The 25,473-nt window shown below is 41.9% G+C and overlaps 1 protein-coding gene across 4 annotated transcripts in view; it reads left to right on the plus strand.

The window, feature by feature from the left end:
• Window positions 1–22,721, plus strand: part of gpt (glutamic--pyruvic transaminase) — a 64,227-nt gene extending 41,506 nt beyond the window's left edge. For 3 of the 4 annotated variants that reach the window (XM_060906405.1, XM_060906403.1, XM_060906402.1), the window contains 10 exons: window positions 3,599–3,688; window positions 3,873–3,981; window positions 6,842–6,975; window positions 8,648–8,891; window positions 9,919–9,998; window positions 10,075–10,211; window positions 10,412–10,586; window positions 17,480–17,635; window positions 17,733–17,845; window positions 22,354–22,721. In XM_060906405.1, coding sequence (XP_060762388.1) covers window positions 3,599–3,688; window positions 3,873–3,981; window positions 6,842–6,975; window positions 8,648–8,891; window positions 9,919–9,998; window positions 10,075–10,211; window positions 10,412–10,586; window positions 17,480–17,635; window positions 17,733–17,845; window positions 22,354–22,444 — 1,329 coding nt within the window. In that variant the 3' untranslated portion in view covers window positions 22,445–22,721. Of the gene's footprint in view, window positions 1–3,598; window positions 3,689–3,872; window positions 3,982–6,841; window positions 6,976–8,647; window positions 8,892–9,918; window positions 9,999–10,074; window positions 10,212–10,411; window positions 10,587–10,771; window positions 11,064–17,479; window positions 17,636–17,732; window positions 17,846–22,353 lie in introns of those variants that run through there. The other variant, XM_060906404.1, reaches the window with a different exon arrangement.
• The last annotated feature ends 2,752 nt before the right edge of the window (window positions 22,722–25,473 follow it).

Genomic DNA, 25,473 nt, shown 5'->3' on the forward strand with positions numbered 1-25,473 from the left:
CAGTGGGGATGGTGTGTGCAGGGTGATGAGCACTGTTAGTTTTCCGCCACACATAGCGCTTTGCATTTAGGCCAAAAAGTTCAACTTTGGTCTCATCTGACCAAAGCACCTTCTTCCACATGTTTGCTGTGTCCCCTACATGGCTTCTTATGCCTGTCTTTCAACAATGGCTTTCTTCTTGCCACTCTTCCGAAAAGGCCAGATTTGTGGAGTGTATGACTTATAGTTGTCCTGTGCACAGATTCTCCCACCTGAGCTGTGGATTTCTGCAGCTCCTCCAGAGTGATCATGGGCCTCTCGGCTGCTTCTCTGACCAGTGCTCTCCTTGCTCGCTCTGTCAGTTTAGGTGGACGGCCATGTCTTGGTAGGTTTGCAGTTGTGCCATACTTTTTCCATTTTTGAATGATGGATTGAACAGTGCTTCTTGAGATGTTCAGAGCTTGGGATATTTTTTTATAACCTAACCCTGCTTTAAACTTCTCCAGAACTTTATCCCTGACCTGTCTGGTGGGTTCTTTGGTCTTCATGATGCTGTTCGTTCTTCAGTGTTCTCTAACAAACCACTGAGGCCTTCACAGAACAAGTGTATTTATGCTGAGAGTAAATTACACACAGTAGGACTCTATTAACTAATTAGATGACTTCTGAAGGCAATTGATTGCACTGGATTGTATTTAGAGGTATCAGAGTACAGGGGGCTGAATACTAATGCACACCACATTTTTCAGATTTTTATTTGTTTAAAATTTTGAAGACCATTTATCATTTTCGTTTCACTTCACAATTATGTGCTACTCTGTGTTGGTCTATCACATAAAATCTCAATAAAAAACTTTTAAGTTTGTGGTTGTACGGTGGAAAAATGTGAAAAAGTTCAAGGAGTATGAATACTTTTTCAAGGCACTGTATCAATTTTTATCATACTGCACATTAAATTTATGATTTTAATGGTTTTATATCCTCGTTTGATTTTATGATCTTTTGCTTGATTTTTATGATTCTATTTGGTTTGATGTCTTTATTTCTCTCCTTCCATTTTTATTCATGCCTTGTGTGTATTGAATTGCATTCGCCTCGACTGTAAAGCGCTTTGGGCCAAGTCCTGTTGTTTTTCAATGCGCTGTAGAAATAAAGTGACTTGACTACAGAAGAACTATGGAAATTATCGATGTCCAAATACTTATGGGCCTGACTGTGAGTTAGTATTTGAATCAATTTCTTTCTTTCTTTACAGGGAGTGCAGAATTATTAGGCAAATGAGTATGTTGACCACATTACCCTCTCTATGCATGTTGGCCTACTCCAAGCTGCATAGGCTTGAAAGCCTCCTACCAATTAAGCATACCAGGTGATGTGCATCTCTGTAATGAAAAGGGGTGTGGTCTAATGACATCAACACCCTATATCAGGTGTGCAAAATTATTAGGCAACTTCCTTTCCTTCGGCAAAATGGGTCAGAAGAGGGATTTGACGGACTCAGAAAAGTCAAAAATAGTGACATATATTGCAAAGGGATGGAGCACTCTTAAAATTGCCCAGCTTTTGAAGCGTGACCATCGAACAATCAAGCGCTTCATTCAAAATAGTCAACAGGGTCGCAAGAAGCGCGTTGAAAAAAAAAAGGCGCAAACTAACTGCCCGTGAACTGAGGAAAGTCAAGCGTGAAGCTGCCAAGATGCCACTCGCCACCAGTTTTGCCATATTTCAGAGCTGCAACATCACTGGAGTGTCAAAAAGCACAAGGTGTGCAATACTCAGGGACACGGCCAAGGTAGCAAAGGCTGAAAAACGACCACCACTGAACAAGACACACAAGATGAAACATCAAGACTGGGCCAAGAAGTATCACAAGACTGATTTTTCTAAGGTCTTATGGACAGATGAAATGAGAGTGAGTCTTGATGGGCCAGATGGATGGGCTCGTGGCTGGATCAGCAAAGGGCAGAGAGCTCCAGTCCGACTCAGACGCCAGCAAGGTGGAGGTGGGGTACTGGTATGGGCTGGTATCATCAAAGATGAGCTTGTGGGACCTTTTCGGGTTGAGGATGGCGTCAAGCTCAACTCCCAGTCCTATTGTCAGTTTTTGGAAGACACCTTCTTCAAGCAGTGGTACAGGAAGAAGTCAGCATCCTTCAAGAAAAACATGATTTTCATGCAGGACAATGCTCCATCACACGCATCCAAGTACTCCACAGCATGGCTGGCCAGAAAGGGTCTAAAGGAAGAAAGATTAATGACGTGGCCTCCTTGTTCACCTGATCTGAACCCCATAGAAAACCTGTGGTCCCTCATCAAATGTGAGATCTACAAGGAGGGGAAACAGTACACATCTCTGAACAGTGTCTGGGAGGCTGTGGTTGCTGCTGCACGCAATGTTGATCGCAAACAGATCAAAACACTGACCGAATCCATGGATGGCAGGCTTTTGAGTGTCCTTGTAAAGAAAGGCGGCTATATTAGTCACTGATTTGGTTTTTTTTTTGTTTTTGAATGCCAGCAATGTATATTAGTGAATGTTGAGTTGTTATATTGGTTTCCCTGGTGAAAATAAATGAGTGAAATGGGTATATGTTTGTTTTTTGTTAAGTTGCCTAATAATTATGCACAGTTATAGTCACCTGCACACACAGATATCCTCCTAAGATAGCTAAAACTAAGAAAGCCCTACTCCAACTTCCAAAAATACTCAGCTTTGATATTTATGAGTCTTTTGGGTTCATCAAGAACATAGTTGTTTTTCAATAATAAAACTAATCCTCAAAAATACAACTTGCCTAATAATTCTGCACTCCCTGTATTTTTGAGAGGAAACTGGACACATATGAAGTGCTGGAACACTTGCATTGAACGTAATGGGAGATTTTGTCTCATCTCATCTCATTATCTGTAGCCGCTTTATCCTGTTCTACAGGGTCGCGGGCAAGCTGGAGCCTATCCCAGCTGACTACGGGCGAAAGGTGGGGTACACCCTGGACAAGTCGCCAGGTCATCACAGGGCTGACACATAGACACAGGCAACCATTCACACTCATATTCACACCTACGCTCAATTTAGAGTCACCAGTTAACCTAACCTGCATGTCTTTGGACTGTGGGGGAAACCGGAGCACCCGGAGGAAACCCACACGGATACGGGGAGAACATGCAAACTCCGCACAGAAAGGCCCTTGTCAGCCACGGGGCTCGAACCCAGACCTTCTTGCTGTGAGGCAACAGCGCTAACCACTACACCACCTTGCCGCCCTGGGAGATTTTGTAAAAAATAAAATAAATAATACACTTTTGTGACACCTATTTGCAATAAACAGCACAATTTTTTATTTTTATTTTTTTAAATTCATGTTTGTGTTTGACTCACAGGTACACTACGATTTAGTTACGCTCAAAAAAAGTACTGTTAGTGAAATGTACTGAAATCCTGTAACGATTAGATTTCCTTTGTTACTTTTCACCCTGATTACTTTTCCTTATTTAATAAATAAGCATGACTCATTCTCGCTCATTATTAAACTTACGATTGATGATTTGTCCACATGTGACCGGATCAGTCGTACTTTCTAATCTTCAAGATTGTATAAACATTTTTCTCTTTTGACAGGGAGTGAAGAAACCCTTTACCGAGGTCATCAAAGCGAACATTGGAGATGCCCATGCCATGGGTCAGCAACCCATCACCTTCTTCAGACAGGTGAGCATCACTTCAGAGAACAAAACCACCCTTGCTTTCATTCATTCATTCATTACTCAACCTGAGCGATTAACCCTTCCTTATCACCTTGTACCTTTTTCCTGTTTCTTTAAACAAACTTTTAGAGGGAATATGTGTTCAGTTTTTTTTTTCCAGTCATCATACTGTTGTCCTTCTTTTCAAGGTCTTGGCTTTGTGCTCGTATACAGACCTGCTGGATAATAGCAAGTTTCCTGACGATGCCAAAGCTCGTGCACGGAGCATTCTGAACGCCTGTGGAGGAAGCAGTATCGGTCTGTTGGATATGAATGTGTGGTTTAGGAAGAATGGTCTCTCTGTTAGTCCCCTAGAGGGCGTGACTTTTTTGTGTTTGTCAGTCTCAGTTTAGGAGGCGTGGCCTTTGTGGTTGTCAGTCTCAATTTAAAGCTAAACAAAAATACAAAAAAATAAACTCCGTTTGCCAATCACGGCAAGTGCCCTGATGTTTCTCCTGAACGTTTTAATTAAAAATAAAATTTCTAGCAACATTTTAAAAGTTGCGATATTGATAAAAATAGGCTTAGCTGGGTGCCTATTTTCACACTGGAACCAGATATCCGCTTGTGACAGCTTATACACGAGTGCACTGTTTGTCTTAGTGGCACCGAACCATTTTTTTGTGGTTTGCTCAAACATAGAAAATGTGCCTGGAAAAAAAAGCAATTAAACCGTACAGTGGATATACAGTGGTGCTCACCAGTTAGACAAATGAGACAAAAATATTATACTTGGTCATTTATTTATTGAGGAAAATGATCCAATATTACATATCTGTGAGTGGCAAAAAGTATGTGAACCTTTGCTTTCAGTATCTGGTGTGACCCCCTTGTGCAGCAATAACTGCAACTAAACGTTTGCGGTAACTGTTGATCAGTCCTGCACACCGGCTTGGAGGAATTTTAGCCCATTCCTCCGTACAGAACAGCTTCAACTCTGGGATGTTGGTGGGTTTCCTCACATGAACTGCTCGCTTCAGGTCCTTCCACAACATTTCGATTGGATTAAGGTCAGGACTTTGACTTGGCCATTCCAAAACATTAACTTTATTCTTCTTTAACCATTCTTTGGTGGAACGACTTGTGCGCTGAGGGTCGTTGTCTTGCTGCATGACCCACCTTCTCTTGAGATTCAGTTCATGGACAGATGTCCTGACATTTTCCTTTAGAATTCGCTGGTATGATTCAGAATTCATTGTTCCATCAATGATGGCAAGCCATCCTGGCCCAGATGCAGCAAAACAGGCCCAAACCATGATACTACCACCACCATGTTTCACAGATGGGATAAGGTTCTTATGCTGGAATACAGTGTTTTCCTTTCTCCAAACATAACGCTTTTCATTTAAACCAAAAAGTTTTATTTTGGTCTCATCCGTCCACAAAACATTTTTCCAATAGCCTTCTGGCTTGTCCACGTGATCTTTAGCAAACTGCAGACGAGCAGCAATGTTCTTTTTGGAGAGCAGTGGCTTTCTCCTTGCAGCCCTGCCATGCACACCATTGTTGTTCAGTGTTCTCCTGATGGTGGACTCATGAATATTAACATTAGCCAATGTGAGAGAGGCCATCAGTTGCTTAGGAGTTACCTTGGGGTCCTTTGTGACCTCGCCGACTATTACACGCCTTGCTCTTGGAGTGATCTTTGTTGGTTGACCACTCCTGGGGAGGGTAACAATGGTCTTGAATTTCCTCCATTTGTACACAGTCTGTCTGACTGTGGATTGGTGGCGTCGAAACTCTTTAGAGATGGTTTTGTAACCTTTTCCAGCCTGATGAGCATCAACAACGCTTTTTCTGAGGTCCTCAGAAATCTCCTTTGCTCGTGCCATGATACACTTCCACAAACATGTGTTGTGAAGATCAGACTTTGACAGATCCCTGTTCTTTAAATAAAACAGGGTGCCCACTCACACCTGATTGTCATCCCACTGATTGAAAACACCTGACTCTAATTTCACCTTCAAATTAACTGCTAATCCTAGAGGTTCACATACTTTTGCCAGTCACAGATATGTAATATTGGATCATTTTCCTCAATAAATAAATGACCAAGTATAATATTTTGTCTCATTTGTTTAACTGGGTTCTTTTTATCTACTTTTAGGACTTGTGTGAAAATCTGATGATGTTTTACTGTAGGTCATATTTATGCAGAAATATAGAATATTCTAAAGGGTTCACAAACTTTCAAGCACCACTGTAAAAAGTCTACACACCCTGTTAAAATGATTAGTTTTTCTCATGTAAAAAAAATGAGACCATGATAAATAATTTCAAAACTTTTCCCACCTTTAATGTGACCTATAACCTGTTGAAAAACAAACAAATCTGTTAGGGGGGAAACATAAAAAATAAAAAACGTACAATAAGCTGGTTGCGTAAGTGTGCACATCCTTAAACTACTTGTAATATTTTGCTGAAGCACCTTTTGATTTAATTACAGCATTCAGTCTTTTTGGGTCGGAGTCTATCAGCCTGCCACATCTAGACTTGGCAATATTTGCCCACTCTTCCTTGCAAAAGCGTTCTAAATCGGTCAGATTGCGAGGGCGTCTCTTGTGCACAGCCCTCTTCAGGTCACCCCACAGTTTTTCAACTGGGTTTAGGTCTGGGCTCTGGCTGGACCGTTCCAAAACTTTTTGGGGGTCATTGTCGAGCTGAAAGATCAAATTCCTCTTCGTCTTCAGCTTTCTAGCAGACACCTGAAGGTTTTGGGCCAATAACTCTTAAATGTCTTGTATGGATATTATTTGCCAGTACGTAAAGGAGTTTATTTTTTGTGTTTTGTTTGGATTTAAGCGATGTAGCCTTTTATTATTATTTGTTTAAGAGGTGTGGCCTTTGTGCTTATCAGTCAGATTAGAAAATAAAAATGGAACCATTTCTGTGACCCTGAATAACAATTTATTCCTTTGTAAAAGCTCTTGATTGTAATCTAATGAATCCTTGGTAGCCTTAAAAGATTTAAGGGCCCTAATAATTGGACCCATCATTATCAGCTGATGTGAAATACATCAACTGATCTCCATCACGCTTAATTAAACCCTGATCTTATCTCTAGGCTTTAATTTTTCAACACGTTTGTAATGTAGAGCTGTTTCCTTTCTTTTTTTAGGCGCATACTCTGCAAGTCAGGGTATCGGCTGCATTAGAGACAGCGTGGCCCGCTACATCAAGCATCGGGACGGCGGCATCTCTTGCGACCCGGACAACATCTATCTGACCACAGGCGCCAGCGACGGCATCGTCGTATGTCATCGTGATTTACCACAACTCCTCTATTCACTGCTTACAATGAATGTGCCCTTAACTGGTCAGATTAAGGGCACTGATCCATTATCCATGATGAATTCGGAAATGGGCAATTTTAACCCAGGCTGAACATAAAGATCCAGAAAATAAAGAGCAGGTTTGCCATTTAGTAGCAAGAAAGGCTTCCTGAATTTTTGCAAAGCAAATGAGAGTTTTCTATCTCCAGTTTCTGTGGAAGCAAATCTTTTCCACTGTAGTCCTGAGAAATGTTTAGTGAACACACTGCTTGTTTAGTGTGCGTAAGATAAGCTCTGGCTGGGTTTGGAGCATATAATGCACTGTAAATAGTTTTGCACGAGAGATATGAGGACGTTTATAGCCAGTAGTTTAGCTTTGCTCTAACTGCATGGCTATAAAATGTGCACACACGTACACACACACACACACAGAGTCGTGAAGCTCAATAGTAGTTCAGGACATAGTTTGGTGTCACATGGTGCAGGTGTAAGGGGGCGTGGCTTAAAGTGTCAAGGCAGAATCACACATTTCAACTGGTGCAAATGAGGCTAAACTGGACGCCATTACTTTTGAGCAACATTAGCTTTGTATTTTGGATGCAAAATCTTTAGTCGCCAAACAGAAAAATTGGGAATATTTTTATTTTTGCCCAAGTTATCATTTTATATCATTAGAGTCCTGTTATATATCATCTCATTATCTCTAGCCGCTTTATCCTGTTCTACAGGGTCGCAGGCAAGCTGGAGCCTATCCCAGCTGACTACGGGCGAAAGGCGGGGTACACCCTGGACAAGTCGCCAGGTCATCACAGGGCTGACACATAGACACAGACAACCATTCACACTCACACCTACACTCAATTTAGAGTCACCAGTTAACCTAACCTGCATGTCTTTGGACTGTGGGGGAAACCGGAGCACCCGGAGGAAACCCACGCGGACACGGGGAGAACATTCAAACTCCGCACAGAAGGGCCCTCGCTGGCCACGGGGTCTCGAACCCGGACCTTCTTGCTGTGAGGCGACAGCGCTAACCACTACACCACCGTGCCGCCCCCCCAGCCAATATTATTATTATTATTATTAATTATTATACATACACATTCCTTTTGGGTGTTCAATGCGTCTTTTTCTTTCAAAATTATCTCAAAATCTTCTGTATTTAACAAAGCAAATCTGGCGGCCATGTTTGTTTACAAATTGTCACAGTCACTCACTCGCTAGTGCGGAAGTTTTATGTCTCTGACGTGTGGCGTCACGTTGTCTTGACAGCCATGCAATATCATAAACCATATTCAACGCTCATTCTCCACTGGGTAGAGTGACGTAATACACGTAGGATAAGTGATATGCTAACAATATTGCATGCTATCAAACCAAATGAATGAAACCTGCTAGAAGGGAATAGAACACGTTTTTTATTCCATCAAAAAAGTGTCCTGTATGGATAATAATTCCTGATATTTCACTCCGATGGCGTCACTCCCATTGTTTTCCTACTGACTAGATGCATGTTGTCAAAATGGCGAGTCAGTTCAAAATTAAAATTCTTTCGATTAACTTGCATTTTTTTTTTCGTGGATGTGTCGATATAATATAAAGAACATTACACAGTGCGCAAAGATATGAAGTTTAACTTCTCTCTCTCTCAGACCATGCTGAAGCTGCTGACAGCAGGTGAGGATCGCACCCGTACAGGTGTGATGATCCCGATCCCTCAGTACCCTCTGTACTCGGCTGCAATAAGCGAACTGGGTGCTGTGCAGATTAACTACTACCTGAACGAGGAGAAGTGCTGGAGTCTGGACATCGCCGAGCTTCAGCACTCCCTACAGGCCGCCCGAGAGCACTGCAACCCACGAGTCCTGTGCATCATCAACCCAGGCAACCCAACAGGTACTAACCTAGAAGAGTCCAGGGTTTTTTTTGTTTGTTTGTTTAACCATCTCCTCACACACCAACAGTCAAAGCAAGAATATAACGCAAATAAACATTTCCGTGTTGTTTTGTTTTGGTGAAACAACACGGTGGTGATTTTAAAAAGCTTATCCTTAAAGGAATAATCCGGAGTGATATGCTTTCTAGGTCTATTTTCGCATTATTGGGAGTGCATACGTTGAGTTGCTACCACAATCGCGTCAATCGGATGTGTTTTGAGACAGGTCGTTTTTTGCGATTTCAACCGGAAAGCGCTAACACGGCAGTGCGAGGGGCGTGTCTTTTTGCCGATACAAAACGCTAGTTTTAAAACCATTGCAAAGCTCAAAACAACATGACAGTTCTGTGGAAGTGAGTAGAGGGTTCCTACAAACAAAACGAAGTGTCCCTGGCTCTGCAAGTGCACGGACAGCGTGTGTAGAAGAGTAAATACAAAGCCAGTACCTTACCTGAAGTTGTTCTTCTCCAGACGCCATCTTCAGTGGAAAGTCCGTAAAAGTCGAGTGCCATGTGCAGAGCCCGTCCCGCTGGAAATGCACAACATACCACAATTGCTCTGCACTCAGCACTCGACTTTTACGGACTTTCTCCTGAAGATGGCATCTGGAGAAGAACAACTTCAGGTAAGGTACTGGCTTTGTATTTACTCTTCTACACACTCTGTCCGTGCACTTGCAGAGCCAGGGACACTTCGTTTTGTTTGTAGGAACCCTCTACTCACTTCCACAGAACTGTCATGTTGTTTTGAGCTTTGCAATGGTTTTGAAACTAGCGTTTTGTATTGGCAAAAAGACACGCCCCTCGCACTGCCGTGTTAGCGCTTTCCGGTTGAAATCGCAAAAAACGAACTGTCTCAAAACGCATCCGATTGACGTGATTGTGGTAGCAACTCAACGTATGCACTCCTAATAATGCGAAAATAGACCTAGAAAGCATATCACTCCGGATTATTCCTTTAAATCTGAGCCGTTCTTCCTCCTGACAGGGCAAGTCCAGAGCAGGGAGCTCATCGAGGATGTGATCCGATTCGCTGCCAAGGAACATCTCTTCCTCCTGGCTGATGAGGTAACACAATACGCTTTTATTTTAGGCCGTCTTTCTGCATTTGAAGGTTTTAACCCTTTAATTATCCCTCTTTCAGGTGTATCAGGATAACGTGTATGCCGAAGGTTGTACCTTCCACTCTTTTAAGAAGGTGTTATTTGAGATGGGGCCTGAATTCTCCAACACAGTGGAGCTGGTTTCATTCCATTCCACCTCTAAGTGTTACATGGGAGAGTGAGTACACTCTTTGAGCCAGTTCTGGCCTGTTTCCCAGGATCACAATGGACATTCAGATTGGAGAGTAACTGAATCCAGGACATGGCTTTCTAACAAACAGCTTGAGAGAGAGAGAGAGAGAGTAATCATTCCTAAGGAGATTTTAAGGGTTAATCCTCGCTCTATTCATTCTTTTGACTATTTTCACACTATTTCAGGTGCGGTTTACGAAGTGGCTATATGGAGGTGATAAACATGGACGAGGAAGTGAAAGCTCAGCTCACTAAGCTGGTGTCCGTGCGTCTGTGTGCTCCTGTGCCAGGTCAAGTGCTCATGGCCCTGGTGACGAACCCTCCTCAGCCTGGAGAGCCATCACACGCTCTGTTCATGAAGGTGAAAACCTGCTGTTATATTCTTGACTTGTTTGGTACATTAGCAACCATTTTGTTTACAGTAATGAAAATATTTAAAGGTCCCATGGCATCGTTTTTTCATTAATTGTGCGGTGGTCTCTAGTATGAATGAATGCCCTGTGAGCCGGTTTTGGTGAAAAAAATGCTGTGGTTCTCCTGTTTCAGGCTGTTCTAGTTTGGTGGAGGAGCGGGTGGCGGGAGAGCGACAGGATTTCAGCTCTTATCATTAATATTCATGACATGTAAACGTGTTACCTCTGATTGGCTAACAGCACTGTGACGCTACCTCCAGTGGGTCAGAACAAGCGGATGTGGGTGTCTTACTATGGCGAGAGAGAAGGAACAAACCGCGAAGGGAAAAATACCGCGCGCTGACGTCATTAAGGTGCGACACGAGGAAATAAAATAAATTCAACAAATGTTTGGGTTTTTACTGAACAAACAAACAAATAAAATGAACGAGTGACTTAAAAAAAGAATGTGGGTGTCTTTGTAAAAACTGTTTTGATTGGCTATTATAACAGAGCATGCTGCATGTTTTTGGTTTTGTAGCGCAGAGTACCTGGCTAACTGCAGGAAGCGGTTAGCTGCACAGCTAATGTAGCCATTGCAAGGCTAACGTGGCACCGATTTTAAAACACGGCAAAACATAAGCTCATAAGTTACAGTCAATTTCCAGACTAAACTCAGTTTAACAGAGCATGCTGCATGCTTTTTGGTTTTGTAGCGCAGAGTATCTGGCTAACTGCAGGAAGCGGTTAGCTGCACAGCTAATGTAGCCATTGCAAGGCTAACGCACCGATTTTAAAACACGGCAAAACGACTTAACAGTTCTACACTTACTTGTTCGGTGTTTGTTGCTGATGCGGCAGGGATGCTTGGTACGGACCCAGGCTTCAGTGACAGTTGATGTGCAAAACCTGCCCTGTACTGTCCCAAGTTGTGGAAACATTCCTCAGGAAAATGCTTCCGACAAACATACACCGTCTTAGGTAGACTCGACGGCGTATTATTGGAGTAAATAAAATTAAGCCACTGCGTCTTCAGGGGCTCTCCCGTCGCCAGTAAAAACAGACTCCTTTCTGTGTTGTTACATCCATGTACAGCGCAACTTCCATGTTTGGTGGCAACTTTTGAGCTGGGCGGGCAATCCATACAGTGGGTGGGAATCCAGAGGGGGGGGCGTGGGGATCATCTCCCTTGCTGACGTAGTAAAGGGAAGAGCCTATCAACGCGTCATTTTGACGCGCCATTCTCAAATGTTGACAAAGGGTGGGCATGGTTTGGTTTACACATTATGAAATTTCTAGCCACTGGAGTGACCTTAAGAAGGTCAGAGGAACTCATTTTAACGTTAAAAAACCTCAGAAAGTGAAAATTTCATGCCATGGGACCTTTAACCCTTTTTTTTTTTATGCCTCCGCCACCATAAGGTGCAGGAGGCATTATGTTTTCGGGTTGTCCGTCTGTGCGTGCATGCATCCGTCCCGAAACCTTGTGAACACGATATCTCAAAGGCTAATGAAAGGAATTTCACCAAACTTTCACCATTTATGCGCTTTGGGACAAACATGAACTGATTAGATTTTGAGATCAAAAGGTCTAAGGTCAAGGTCACTGTGAGGTCAAATGTCTGTCCGAAAACCTTGTGAACACAATATCTCCAAGGCTGATACAAGTAATTTCACCAGGTCAAGATTACTGTGAGGTCAAATGTCCATCCCCAAATCACAACTTGATAAGGCGTGTAGTCTACCAGGCGGAGGCATCGACATCATTGGCGTCGAGTTCTATCTAGTTTTTGGAGTGTCTGTCTTGCTGGATTCATATAATCCTAACTCGATAGAATGAGTGCACCTTACGTCCACAGCCACTAAAATAATTAAAAGTTCTGACTGCAAAGTTGAATTCTGAGTAAAATGTTCCATTTCTGTTGCTGTTGGAGTTTCGAGATGTTTCGCTGCTGCACACCCACACCGTGTATCCTGTGTGTAAACGATTTGCAGAGATAAAAAGCTTCCCACATTTTACGATTCCGAAAATTGCCGCAGCAAGCGAGCAACAATATCACGTGACCACCAGGGGGCGTGTCTGTTTGACCTACTTTTAACCAAAACAATTCAGCGTCAGTAAACATGGTGGACTCGGCTCTCCCATCAGCGAAAAAGAAAAGGAAAGCCTGCCTAGTGAGTGCAAATGCAAGATAGAGCAAGGTTCGATGATGTCATTTTTCCGGACAGATAACTAAATCATTCTAGCTAGTGCTTAGCTATCTTAGCCTTAGAATGCATGGGCTCGACTCGGGCACGGTAGCGAGTATCAGAATCACTTTTATTGCCAGGTATGTGAACACACACGAGGAATTTGACTCCGGTTTCACTTAGCTCTCTTAGTACAAACAGATAAAAAAAAAAGCGTAGACAAAAAACAAAACAAAAAGCTATGTACATGTAGAAGGGTAAATATATGTATACCGGTAGACACGGATATATATATATAATTTTTTTAAAAAATCTTTTGGTGCAAAATGGTGCATAGTGCAAGGATGACAGTAAATATAAATATACAGTGTGCACAGAATGATGGTATGAGTGTGCAGATATTTCACGGTTGATGTTACTGATATTTGAGTCCGGTTTTAGCTGTTCATCACAGAGACAACCTGAGGGAAAAAACTGTTCTTGTGTCTGGTTGTTTTTGCGTACAGTGATCTGTAGCGTCTCCCAAAGGGGAGAAGTTTAAACAGTTTGTGACCAGGGTGTGATGGGTCTGCAGAGATGTTACCTGCCCGTTTCCTGACTCTGGACAGGTACAGGTCTTGGATGGAGGGCAGGCTGACACCAATAATTTTCTCTGCAGACCTTATTGTCCGTCGCAGTCTGTTCTTGTCCTGCTTGGTGACCGATCCAAACCAAACAGTGATGGAAGAGCAGAGAACAGACTGAATGATGGCAGAGTAGAATTGTGTCAGCAGCTCCTTAGACAGGTTGAGCTTCCTGAGCTGGCGCAGAAAGTACAACCTCTGCTGGGCCTTTTTGATGATGGTGACTGTGTTGGTCTCCCACTTCCGGTCCCGGGAGATTGTGGAGCCCAGAAACCTGAAGGTTTCAACAGCAGTCAGTGTTGTTGGTGATGTATGGAGTTATTATACACCTAATGTTTTGATCTTACAGAGAATTAACAATAACACAAAATCAGAAATAGAGAAAAGATATAAATAATTGTCTATATACAGTGCTCAGCGTAAATGAGTGCACCGCCTTTGAAAAGTAACATTTTAAACAATATCTCAATGAACACAAACAATTTCCAAAATGTTGACAAGACAAAGTTTAATATAACATCTGTTTAACTTATAACGTGAAAGTAAGGTTAATAATATAACCTTACTTTCACATTATAAGTTAAACAGATGTTATATTAAACTTTGTCTTGTCAACATTTTGGAAATTGTGTTCATTGAGATATTGTTTAAAATGTTACTTTTCAAAGGCGGTGCACTCATTTACGCTGAGCACTGTAATTGTTTCACGGATCTATTTGCGAATGTTAACCACAAATTACATCCCTGCGACTCAAAACTCTCTGAGCTCGACGGTGATGCAGAGTCGCAATGTTTTCTGCATGTCGTTATCTTGGTGTGATGCAGTTCTATACAGTGGTGCTTGAAAGTTTGTGAACCCTTTAGAATTTTCTATATTTCTGCATAAATATGACCTAAAACATCATCAGATTTTCACACAAGTCCTAAAAGTAGATAAAGAGAACCCAGTTAAACAAATGAGACAAAAATATTATACAACCCCGATTCCAAAAAAGTTGGGACAAAGTACAAATTGTAAATAAAAACGGAATGCAATAATTTACAAATCTCAAAAACTGATATTGTATTCACAATAGAACATAGACAACATATCAAATGTCGAAAGTGAGACATTTTGAAATTTCATGCCAAATATTGGCTCATTTGAAATTTCATGACAGCAACACATCTCAAAAAAGTTGGGACAGGGGCAATAAGAGGCTGGAAAAGCTAAAGGTACAAAAAAGGAACAGCTGGAGGACCAAATTGCAACTCATTAGGTCAATTGGCAATAGGTCATTAACATGACTGGGTATAAAAAGAGCATCTTGGAGTGGCAGCGGCTCTCAGAAGTAAAGATGGGAAGAGGATCACCAATCCCCCTAATTCTGCGCCGACAAGTAGTGGAGCAATATCAGAAAGGAGTTCGACAGTGTAAAATTGCAAAGAGTTTGAACATATCATCATCTACAGTGCATAATATCATCAAAAGATTCAGAGAATCTGGAAGAATCTCTGTGCGTAAGGGTCAAGGCCGGAAAACCATACTGGGTGCCCGTGATCTTCGGGCCCTTAGACGGCACTGCATCACATACCATACAGGCATGCTTCTGTATTGGAAATCACAAAATGGGCTCAGGAATATTTCCAGAGAACATTATCTGTGAACACAATTCACCGTGCCATCCGCCGTTGCCAGCTAAAACTCTATAGTTCAAAGAAGAAGCCGTATCTAAACATGATCCAGAAGTGCAGACGTCTTCTCTGGGCCAAGGCTCATTTAAAATGGACTGTGGCAAAGTGGAAAACTGTTCTGTGGTCAGACGAATCAAAATTTGAAGTTCTTTATGGAAATCAGGGACGTCGTGTCATTCGGACTAAAGAGGAGAAGGACGACCCAAGTTGTTATCAGCGCTCAGTTCAGAAGCTTGCATCTCTGATGGTATGGGGTTGCATTAGTGCGTGTGGCATGGGCAGCTTACACATCTGGAAAGACACCATCAATGCTGAAAGGTATATCCAGGTTCTAGAGCAACATATGCTCCCATCCAGACGACGTCTCTTTCAGGGAAGACCTTGCATTTTCCAACATGACAATGCCAAACCACATACTGCATCAATTACAGCATCATGGCTGCGTAGAAGAAGGGTCCGGGTACTGAACTGGCTAGCCTGCAGTCCAGATCTTTCACCCATAGAAAACATTTGGCGCATCATAAAATGGAAGATATGACAAAAAAGACCCAAGACAGTTGAGCAACTAGAATCCTACATTAGACAAGAATGGGTTAACATTCCTATCCCTAAACTTGAGCAACTTGTCTCCTCAGTCCCCAGACGTTTACAGACTGTTGTAAAGAGAAAAGGGGATGTCTCACAGTGGTAAACATGGCCTTGTCCCAACTTTTTTGAGATGTGTTGTTGTCATGAAATTTAAAATCACCTAATTTTTCTCTTTAAATGATACATTTTCTCAGTTTAAACATTTGATATGTCATCTGTGTTCTATTCTGAATAAAATATGGAATTTTGAAACTTCCACATCATTGCATTCCGTTTTTATTTACAATTTGTACTTTGTCACAACTTTTTTGGAATCGGGGTTGTACTTGGTCATTTATTTATTGAGGAAAATGATCCAATATTACATATCTGTGACTGGCAAAAGTATGTGAACCTCTAGGATTAGCAGTTAATTTGAAGGTGAAATTAGAGTCAGGTGTTTTCAATCAATGGGATGATAATCAGGTGTGAGTGGGCACCCTGTTTTATTTAAAGAACAGGGAACTATCAAAGGCTGATCTTCACAACACGTTTGTGGAAGTGTATCATGGCACGAACAAAGGACCTCAGAAAAAGCGTTGCTGATGCTCATCAGGCTGGAAAAGGTTACAAAACCATCTCTAAAGAGTTTGGACTTCACCAATCCACAGTCAGACAGATTGTGTACAAATGGAGGAAATTCAAGACCATTGTTACCCTCCTCAGGAGTGGTCGGCCAATAAAGATCACTCCGAGAGTAAGGCATGTAATAGTCGGCGAGGTCACAAAGGACCCCAGGTAACTTCTAAGCAACTGAAGGCCTCTCTTACATTGGCTAATGTTAATGTTCATGAGTCCACCATCAAGAGAACACTGAACAACAATGGTGTGCATGGCAGGGTTGCAAGGAGAAAGCCACTGCTCTCCAAAAAGAATATTGCTGCTCGTCTGCAGTTTGCCAAAGATAATGTGGACAAACCAGAAGGCTATTGGAAAAATGTTTTGTGGACGGATGAGACCAAAATAGAACTTTTTGGTTTAAATGAAAAGTGTTATGTTTGGAGAACGGAAAACACTGCATTCCAGCATAAGAACCTTATCCCATGTGAAACATGGTGGTGGTAGTATCATGGTTTGGGCTTGTTTTGCTGCATCTGGGCCAGGATGGCTTGCCATCATTGATGGAACAATGAATTCTGAATTATACCAGCGAATTCTAAAGGAAAATGTCAGGACATCTATCCATGAACTGAATCACAAGAGAAGGTGGGTCATGCAGCAAGACAATGACCCTAAGCACACAAGTCGTTCTACCAAAGAATGGTTAAAGAAGAATAAAGTTAATGTTTTGGAATGGCCAAGTCAAAGTCCTGACCTTAATCCAATCGAAATGTTGTGGAAGGACCTGAAGCGAGCAGTTCATGTGAGGAAACCCACCAACAACCCAGAGTTGAAGCTGTTCTGTACGGAGGAACAGGCTAAAATTCCTCCAAGCCGGTGTGCAGGACTGATCAACAGTTACCGGAAATGTTTAGTTGCAGTTATTGCTGCACAAGGGGGTCACACCAGATACTGAAAGCAAAGGTTCACATACTTTTGCCACTCATAGATATGTAATATTGGATCATTTTCCTCAATAAATAAATGTCTCATTTGTTTAACTGGGTTCTCTTTATCTACTTTTAGGACTTGTGTGAAAATCTGATGATGTTTTCGGTCATATTTATGCAGAAATATAGAAAAGTCTAAAGGGTTCGCAAACTTTCAAGCACCACTGTAAGTGTAGTATAATAAGTGATTTGTTACAGGAGCGCACAGCCACGCTGAACAACCTGGCACAGAAAGCCAAGCTGACCGAGGACATTCTGAACACGGTGCCAGGGATCAGGTGCAACCCTGTGCAGGGGGCTATGTACTCATTCCCTCGCATCATGCTGCCTGAGCGAGCCGTAGAGGTAGCAAAGGTGCGTCTCTCTCTGTTTACTCTGATCCCTGATTCTCTCTCATGTGTGTGTTAGAATAAGTGTGTGCTTGTTTGTATTTGTGTGTATGTGTGTGCAGAAGAAGCACCAGGAACCAGATATGTTCTATTGTATGAAGCTTCTGGAGGAAACGGGGATCTGTGTGGTTCCTGGCAGTGGGTTTGGGCAAAAAGATGGAACCTATCACTTCAGGTACATCTCTTATTAATCAGATCAAACATCACTATTAGCAGAGGTGCCAACATTTATGCTTTAGCTGTAATATTAGTGATTTTTGTCTCCTTACTACTGTTTTTTTTCCCCAGCTGAAACAGTAAGACCAGTGGGAATAAAAGAATAAGTAACAGTTATTCCACAAACTCGAGCTGTATATGAGGCGCGTAGCACAGAGTCGGCTATAATCCGTGTACGATGAGATTGAGTGGAATAACTGTTTTATTCTATCCACATTCACTGGATTTTGAGAAAAAGAGCATTTTTATTTTTTATCTAATTCAGTAAATAAAAACTTTATACAAAACGTCCGACAAAATCATTTCCACTTAGAATGTAAACAAACTGGCAAAATGACAGGAGCGATTTGTGAAAAATGCAATAATAATAATTCTTGAAAAATAATTTTTTAAAAAAAAGGTACATTCTTACCATCAAATACTTTTATTCCATATTTTGTTGCTTTTTTTTTTTTTGTATTTTCTGTGTTTTGTTTTCAAGTAGAGTTTTTATTTCATCCTCGGTTGCTTCAGCAACACGCGCCGCCATTTTTTCTCTACTCATAGTATATGAGCTGATGTCCTAGTAGTAGAGTAGCCAATCAGAGCGCACAATTGCTCATATCCAGTGAATGTGGATAGAATAAACCAGGGGTCGGCAACCCTAGGCACGCGTGCCATAACTGGCACGCCGAGGAATTTCCAGTGGCACACTGATGACGATACACACACCTAATTATTCAACACGTTAAAAATGTTCAAACGTCATCTTGAACTGTCATTGGCTTTTGCATGGCGAGCCTGCTCTTTTAGCATGACTACACAACAATATAGCGCCCCCCTCCCAGTGTTGCCAGATACTGCTGAGGTTTTCAGCCCAAAATATTTTCAAAACCCGCTAAAATGCACTTAAAACCGCCCAATCTGCTAACACTTCCCCCTCCCCATATTTCTCACGAGTTGGGCTCACTTGATGCAGCAGTTGCGCTAAGATGGCAAAGAAGCCGACAGTTCGGGCTTTCCTCTCCTTGTGGACCAAAGAATATGGGTTCGTTTCTCAGAGGGACCGTGCTGTGTGCACGTTGTGTTTTGAAAGTGTTGTGTGTCGAACATCCAGTGTTAAACGTCATTTCGAGGCAAAGCACGAAAAGACTTTCAAAGATCAGGCAGATCGGGACGAATCAATCTCACGCGCAGTGTGCGGATATGGGAAGCAAGCCCACACTTTAAAAAGTCTTTTCCTCAGCTAAAAACAATGCCACTGAAGCTAGCTCTATAATTTCTCACTGCATAGCTAAACATGGAAAGCCATTCACAGACGGTGAATAGATTAAGGAGGCCTTTCTCTCCGGCTCGGATAGTCTTTTTGAGGGGCTGCCAAATAAAGAGACAATAAAATCAAGAATAAAAGACATGCCCGTATCAGCCAGAACTGTTGAGCAACGAATTGGTGAAATGGCAGAAAACGTAAGGGTGCAGCAAACAGCTGGCATAAAAGATGCAGCAGTATTTAGCATTGCGCTTGACGAAAGTGTAGATGTGAATGATGTGGCACGTTTGGCAGTGATGGCAAGATATTGTGATGTGACTGTGAGAGAGGAGCTCTGCTGTTTAAAGCCAATGAATCCTGCTGGGCATCTTTACCTGAAAAGTTAACTGTCTTCGCAATATCGTACTGGCTTTATTGTCAGTGTTCGGATCAACATGTCTGTGTGAACAGATATTTTCGCACATGAAGAATGTACTTTGCCCCTCCCGAAGTCGTCTGACAACGGGCCATTCGGAAGCATGCGTCCAACTCAAAGTGACCAATTACCATCCCCACATCTCGGAGCTAAGTAAGGTGAAGCAAGGCCAGGGATCACATTGACTGATAGGTAAAACATTTATTTTGTAGCAAGGCTACTTCAAATTCGCAGTTTATTGTTAAGCCACTTTATGTAGGCTACTTGTCAATGTTCTCTGACACTCATTTATTTTTTTTCTGTAGTTTTATTATTCATCAGTTCCATTTCCATTAGGCTGCTACATCTTTATCATGGGCGATTGCTTTAAGACAACGAGGGAGGCTCAGCCTCCTCTAAAAATGACGAACATCGTGTAGGATGAATTGCGCTAGGCTTATGTTATAGCCGACCTTATAACATTGCTATTTCAGATCCAGAATCATAGAAATATATGTGCTCAACCCAACTACAGTGCTAAATCATTCCCTTATAACTTTCCCCAGTTCGCCTAATGTGTGCGTGAATTTTTCCCCCTCGTGACAGCGCGATGCAGCGCAGCCTCAGTGGACTTCAATGGCATTTGGGAGCTATGCGCTTTTCAATCTCAAAATGCAAGATGATTATTGGACAAATACTGCGAAAACGCCCGCCCACGGAGTCTCACGGACTCCCAGCCTCAGTGGACTTCAGTGGCATTTGAGAGCTCTGCGCTTTTCAATATCAAAATGCAAGATGGTTATTGGACAAATACTGCGAAAATGCTCGCCCACGGACTCCGAGCCTCACAGTGGGAGGGACATGGCAAAGCTTTCCGCGAGGAGACTGCTGATTGGTGAAAGCGGCCGGATATTTTCTTTGATTGACAGCTCGTTTCAAATATAGACAGGCAGCGGTGAATCTCAGTTCAGTCCCATGCGGATTCGCAAGTGCTGTGGTGTATTGTAAGAGATCAGCTTACATTTCAATTTCATTCATTACATACGGTTTCTACCAGCTTTTTTAGTTTGTATATATTTTCATTGTAAATAAAGTGTAAATATAGTGTTGTCAAGTTTGCTATCTTAGGTCCAGAAATGTCGTTTATTCGAGTGACTGAACTTGAAGGGGCTAGTCAACTAGCAAGAAAGCTGCGCACGGATGCCAAGCATTGTTGATTTAATTTTGGCGAAGCCATTTGCCAGTCTTCCTTTCGAGGAAAAAATTAAAATTAAAGAGCAGGGTAGACCAACGCCTCAAATTGACTTGGTGAAAAAGGTAGGGAATGATACTCGTTCCTTTCAGCTCTCCTGGTACGAGAAAGTGAATTGGCTAACAGCAAGTGACCCACATCAACAACAGTAAATAGGCTACTTTAGTAATATGTCATGGATGGACCAAAAATATAGAATCTATTTAAAATGTTTATGCTGAGTATATTATATTGGAATATATATTTCTCTGGATATGAATTAAACACAGCTACAATTTGGAAAACATTTTTAAACAAAAACACAGCCGAGAACATTTCACACTACAGACCTGGATTAAAAGTGAAGGGTTATCAAAATTGTCAATAAAACATTTCTCAGTCAAAATAAGTAAAATATAGGGAAAGTGTCATTGAATGAAATGTGTGGCACCCAGCTCTATGTTTGGCTCCCCAAGGTCAGTGCTTGTGCCTATTCCAGAACACTCTGCTGTTACTGCTGAGGTTCCTGACAAAGAGCTGCTTTCAATAATGATCAAGTTTTAAACAACATGCCACAATTTTAAAATATAAAATGTTAAAATATACCCCTCCCCCCCAACACCACCATCATGTATATTGGACAGTAGGCTAATGGGCCAAAAGAACCTGTTATTTCACAGTTTGTGACCCTGCCAACAATCAGCCAGATCAGAGGCAAGAGTATGGGCAAAACTGATGTGTTTTTTCTTTTAAAATCTGGAAATATCATAACCGACCAGCCTCCCCTGTTTGAAAGACTACCAGCCGCCACTGGTTGTGAATTGTGAATAACTTGGGCCTGTTACCTACTGAAAGATTTTGGATGTTATTTTGTGAATTTGTATAAGCTGCTTGCAATGTTATCCAATGTGTGTGTGTGTGGGGGGGGGGTTCTTAAACCTTGTGTGTGAGGTTAATGGCATAAAACAAGTGCAATGATGTTTTACATTTGCTCAATGCATTAAATATCCATATCCGTCTAAAATGTGTGGTGTCTAATTACACATAGTTAACAACACCTATTTGAATGGCACACTAACTAACAAGAAAATTTCTAATTGGCACTACATGGCAAAAAGGTTGCCGACCCCTGGAATAAACAGTATTCTTGTATGTCTGTGGTGGTTATTTTTTTAAAAATATAGTGGATGAGGAAAAATATGGTATTAAAGTTCTATGAGCAAACCAGCATGTGTTTGCTGTAATAAATATAGGCCATTTGGAATGTTTCTACATAAAAGATTAAAATACAGCATGGAGTCAATGCAAATTGATTTAAAGTTTCTGTCCGATGAAGACAAAATTATACCACTTGCTAGGTTTAACCAGAAAGTTTGTCAAGATTACGCCTGAGTGTCTCCTTATGATGAAAATGATTTTTAGAGTCATGATTATTAATACGTCGGTTAGTAAATAATCACATTTTGTTATTTATAAAGCTACAGAGCCACCACTAGATGGCAGTATTCACCTGTTCATTTGGTCATAATGTCCTGTAACTTTGTCCTGTGGTCATTTATTTATTATATCCTCTTGTGTCCTCTCTTCGAACAGGATGACCATCCTACCACCGGCTGATAAACTCAAGATTTTGCTCAACAAAGTGAAAGAGTTCCATCAGCGGTTCACCAAGGAGTACTCTTAACACTGCCACGCAACTTTCTCAACATGGTTGATCAGCCAAGTGCCTGAACCTGCCATCTTCTCCTTTTGAGTCTGGTTCCTCTCGAGGTTTCTTCCTCATGTCGTCTGAGGGAGTTTTTCCTTGCCACCGTCGCCACAGGCTTGCTCATTGGGGATAGATTAGGGATAAAATTAGCTCATGTTTTAAGTCGTTCAAATTCTGTAAAGCTGCTTTGTGATAATGTTTATTGTTAAAAGCGCTGTACAAATAAACTTGATTTGATCTTCTCTAGAGACAACCCACTGGTGATCAGTCATTATTATACATTTCTGACACCTGAAATGTGAGTCCCATTTTCACAAGCTGGTTTTTGCACACTGGTGTTGCGATGGTTAACCGTAAGGATTAGATTATTAGCACTACATACTCAAAGTTTACTTTCTAATAATCTGATATATGGAATAGTTTAAATATGGCAGATGAAATATTTGCGAGTGGAAAAGTGTATGTGTTTTAAGAGACTTATAGCCAAGTAATTACCGTTGGACAAAGCCTCATCTTGCAATGATATAATTAAAGTAGAATGTAATATTAAATATATATATATATATATATATATATATATATATATAAACCATGATTATTTTAATGTGTAATAAAGGTGATCATTTTACAGTAAATGGTGTGGTTTCTCATTTCCTTTTGGGTGCAATACAAATGTCTGATCACCAGAGGGCGCACTAACCATGACTGAATGTTCATAATGTTCAGAACGACGTTTTAAATGAGGAGATGAGCAGAACCATGGCCTCACTTTTCGTTTATAAATGCCTTGAGACCTCAAGAATGGCACAGGAATAGTTTTAAGCATTAACAATAAATCTAATATAGTAATTTTTACGATTAAAGTGATTCATATCGGTAGCGGTCTGAGTGAATGACCTTGACATCCATGACGTCACAGCAGGAAGGCTATTGGTCTCATCACCATTTCCGCTATACTAAAACACAGAGCTGACTGCAACTCCGATCCTCCATTTTGAGCTAATTTATCGCCATGCCACGTAGATGTGTTGCTGGCGGGTGCAGCAACACGACAGAAGGTGGATTTACGTTGCATTCATGGCCCAAGAATGTTCAAACTGCAAAGATTTGGACACGTTTTGCGAGAAGTTCACGGGCACATTGGGCGCCTACGAAGTGGTCTCTCCTCTGCTCTGCACATTTTACTGAAGACTCGTACGAGACCTCTGATCTGTTGAGGAGCGTTGGCTATAAGCCCGTATTGAAAGAGGGTGCAGTACCAACAATTAAAGGAAAAGAAAACTACAAGAAAAGGAAAGTAAATTCAGTTGCACCAGTTCTCCTGGAGTGTGAGCTGAGGGTTGTTGGTAAAACCCGGGACGTGATGGGATGTGACATATTATCGCTCGGGCAGTGACCTCCCCGCGGTTGTTGCTAAAACCGGTGACGTCCCGTCCCCGGGTTTTAGTAATTGCCTGAGCCGAGCAGTAATGGCGGAGTACTCCGTATGGAGAAAATGGAGAATGAGTGGACCAGCCGTCTGATTTCCCCGCTGGATATCCTTGCCTCAGCAGCAATATCTCGCCCTTACGTGGAAGAAGCGAATGAACGAACAACTGAAAGTCAGATTGTTTTGAAACAATCGGCCACAAGGTTGGTGTAGCTCGACTCTGATGTGGGCGGAGCACAGAAGCACGGCAGGCGGTTGTTTGCGACTTAAGTATTTTCTTTATTGCTGCTTTTCAGCACACAACTCAGACTCTCTCTCACACACACACACACACAGGCTACTAGCAAGCCCTCGGCGCCGACTTCCCCTTCTCACTCTCCTTTTATAGGGCGCGGTCACTGGAGGAGACACACAAACACACGTTAATTGACAACAGGTGTAGTGACACGACCACTCACCTTCCCTGACTCCGCCCTCCATTCAAAGACCGACGCTCGGCCACGCCCCCGCTGCCACAGTTGGCCTTCAAGTAGCGAGAACACAGACGGGTAAGATGCGACTCTCATTTGGATACAAAACAACAACACTCGTTGTTTACCTGCATTTAGATTAATACATGTAACTTGTATTGTGTGTTTAAGTTCCCGGTATAAGATTATTTAATTTGCTTCAGAATGTGATTGTCTCAGTTCATCTGATTATTTAATGAGCCTTTTACGTTTTATCAGTGAAAATGCATGCATGTACATGTATGTTGCATAAGTTATAACACCCATCCTGTTTTAATGAGAGCCAACCCACAATCAGTGAAGTCAAATCAGTCTTAGTTGAGCAAGTCGGTAACGCTATTTCTTACTTTCACCATAAATTTTTATTTATATGACTTTGGTCTATAGCTGTAAAAGGCCTCGGCCTTAAAATCGGTTCCTGCTGTGACGTCACGCGCTCAGGGCTGGCTGGCTCAGCGGGGCTCAGCGGGGCTCCAATCACAACTTTGTGGTCAATTTGAACTCTCAAAAATATATTTTTTTTATTTCCATTTATGCAGCATACAAGAGTCAAGGATGGATATACTATCCACTCAGAAATTTATTTAAAAATAAAGGTTCTGCGTATCTGCTTTAAGGATTTGCAGGTGAGATGATTAGTTTTCATAGTTGGAGGAGGACAAGGGGACAAAAAGATCAGTAAAATCAGAGGAAGACAGGGATAGAGAGAAAAAAATAAATAAGGAAAATTAAAGGGGAGGAAGAAGTGAAAATATTTAAACATTTACATATTTAAAATAGGGTGGTACAGTGGTTAGCACTGTCGCCTCACAGCAAGAAGGTTCTGGGTTCGAGCCCAGTGGCTGATGAGGGCCTTTCTGTGTGGAGTTTGCATGTTCTCTCCATGTCGGTGTGGGTTTCCCCCCACAGTCCAAAGACATGCAGGTTAGGTTAACTGGTGTCTCTAAATTGACCGTAGGTGTGAATGTGAGTGTGAATGGTTGTATGTCAGCCCTGTAATGATCTGGCGACTTGTCCAGGGTGTAACCCGCCTCTTGCCCATAGTCAGCTGGGATAGGATCCAGCTT

Source organism: Neoarius graeffei, chromosome 23 (genome assembly GCF_027579695.1).
Source record: "Neoarius graeffei isolate fNeoGra1 chromosome 23, fNeoGra1.pri, whole genome shotgun sequence".
Lineage (NCBI taxonomy): Eukaryota > Metazoa > Chordata > Actinopteri > Siluriformes > Ariidae > Neoarius > Neoarius graeffei.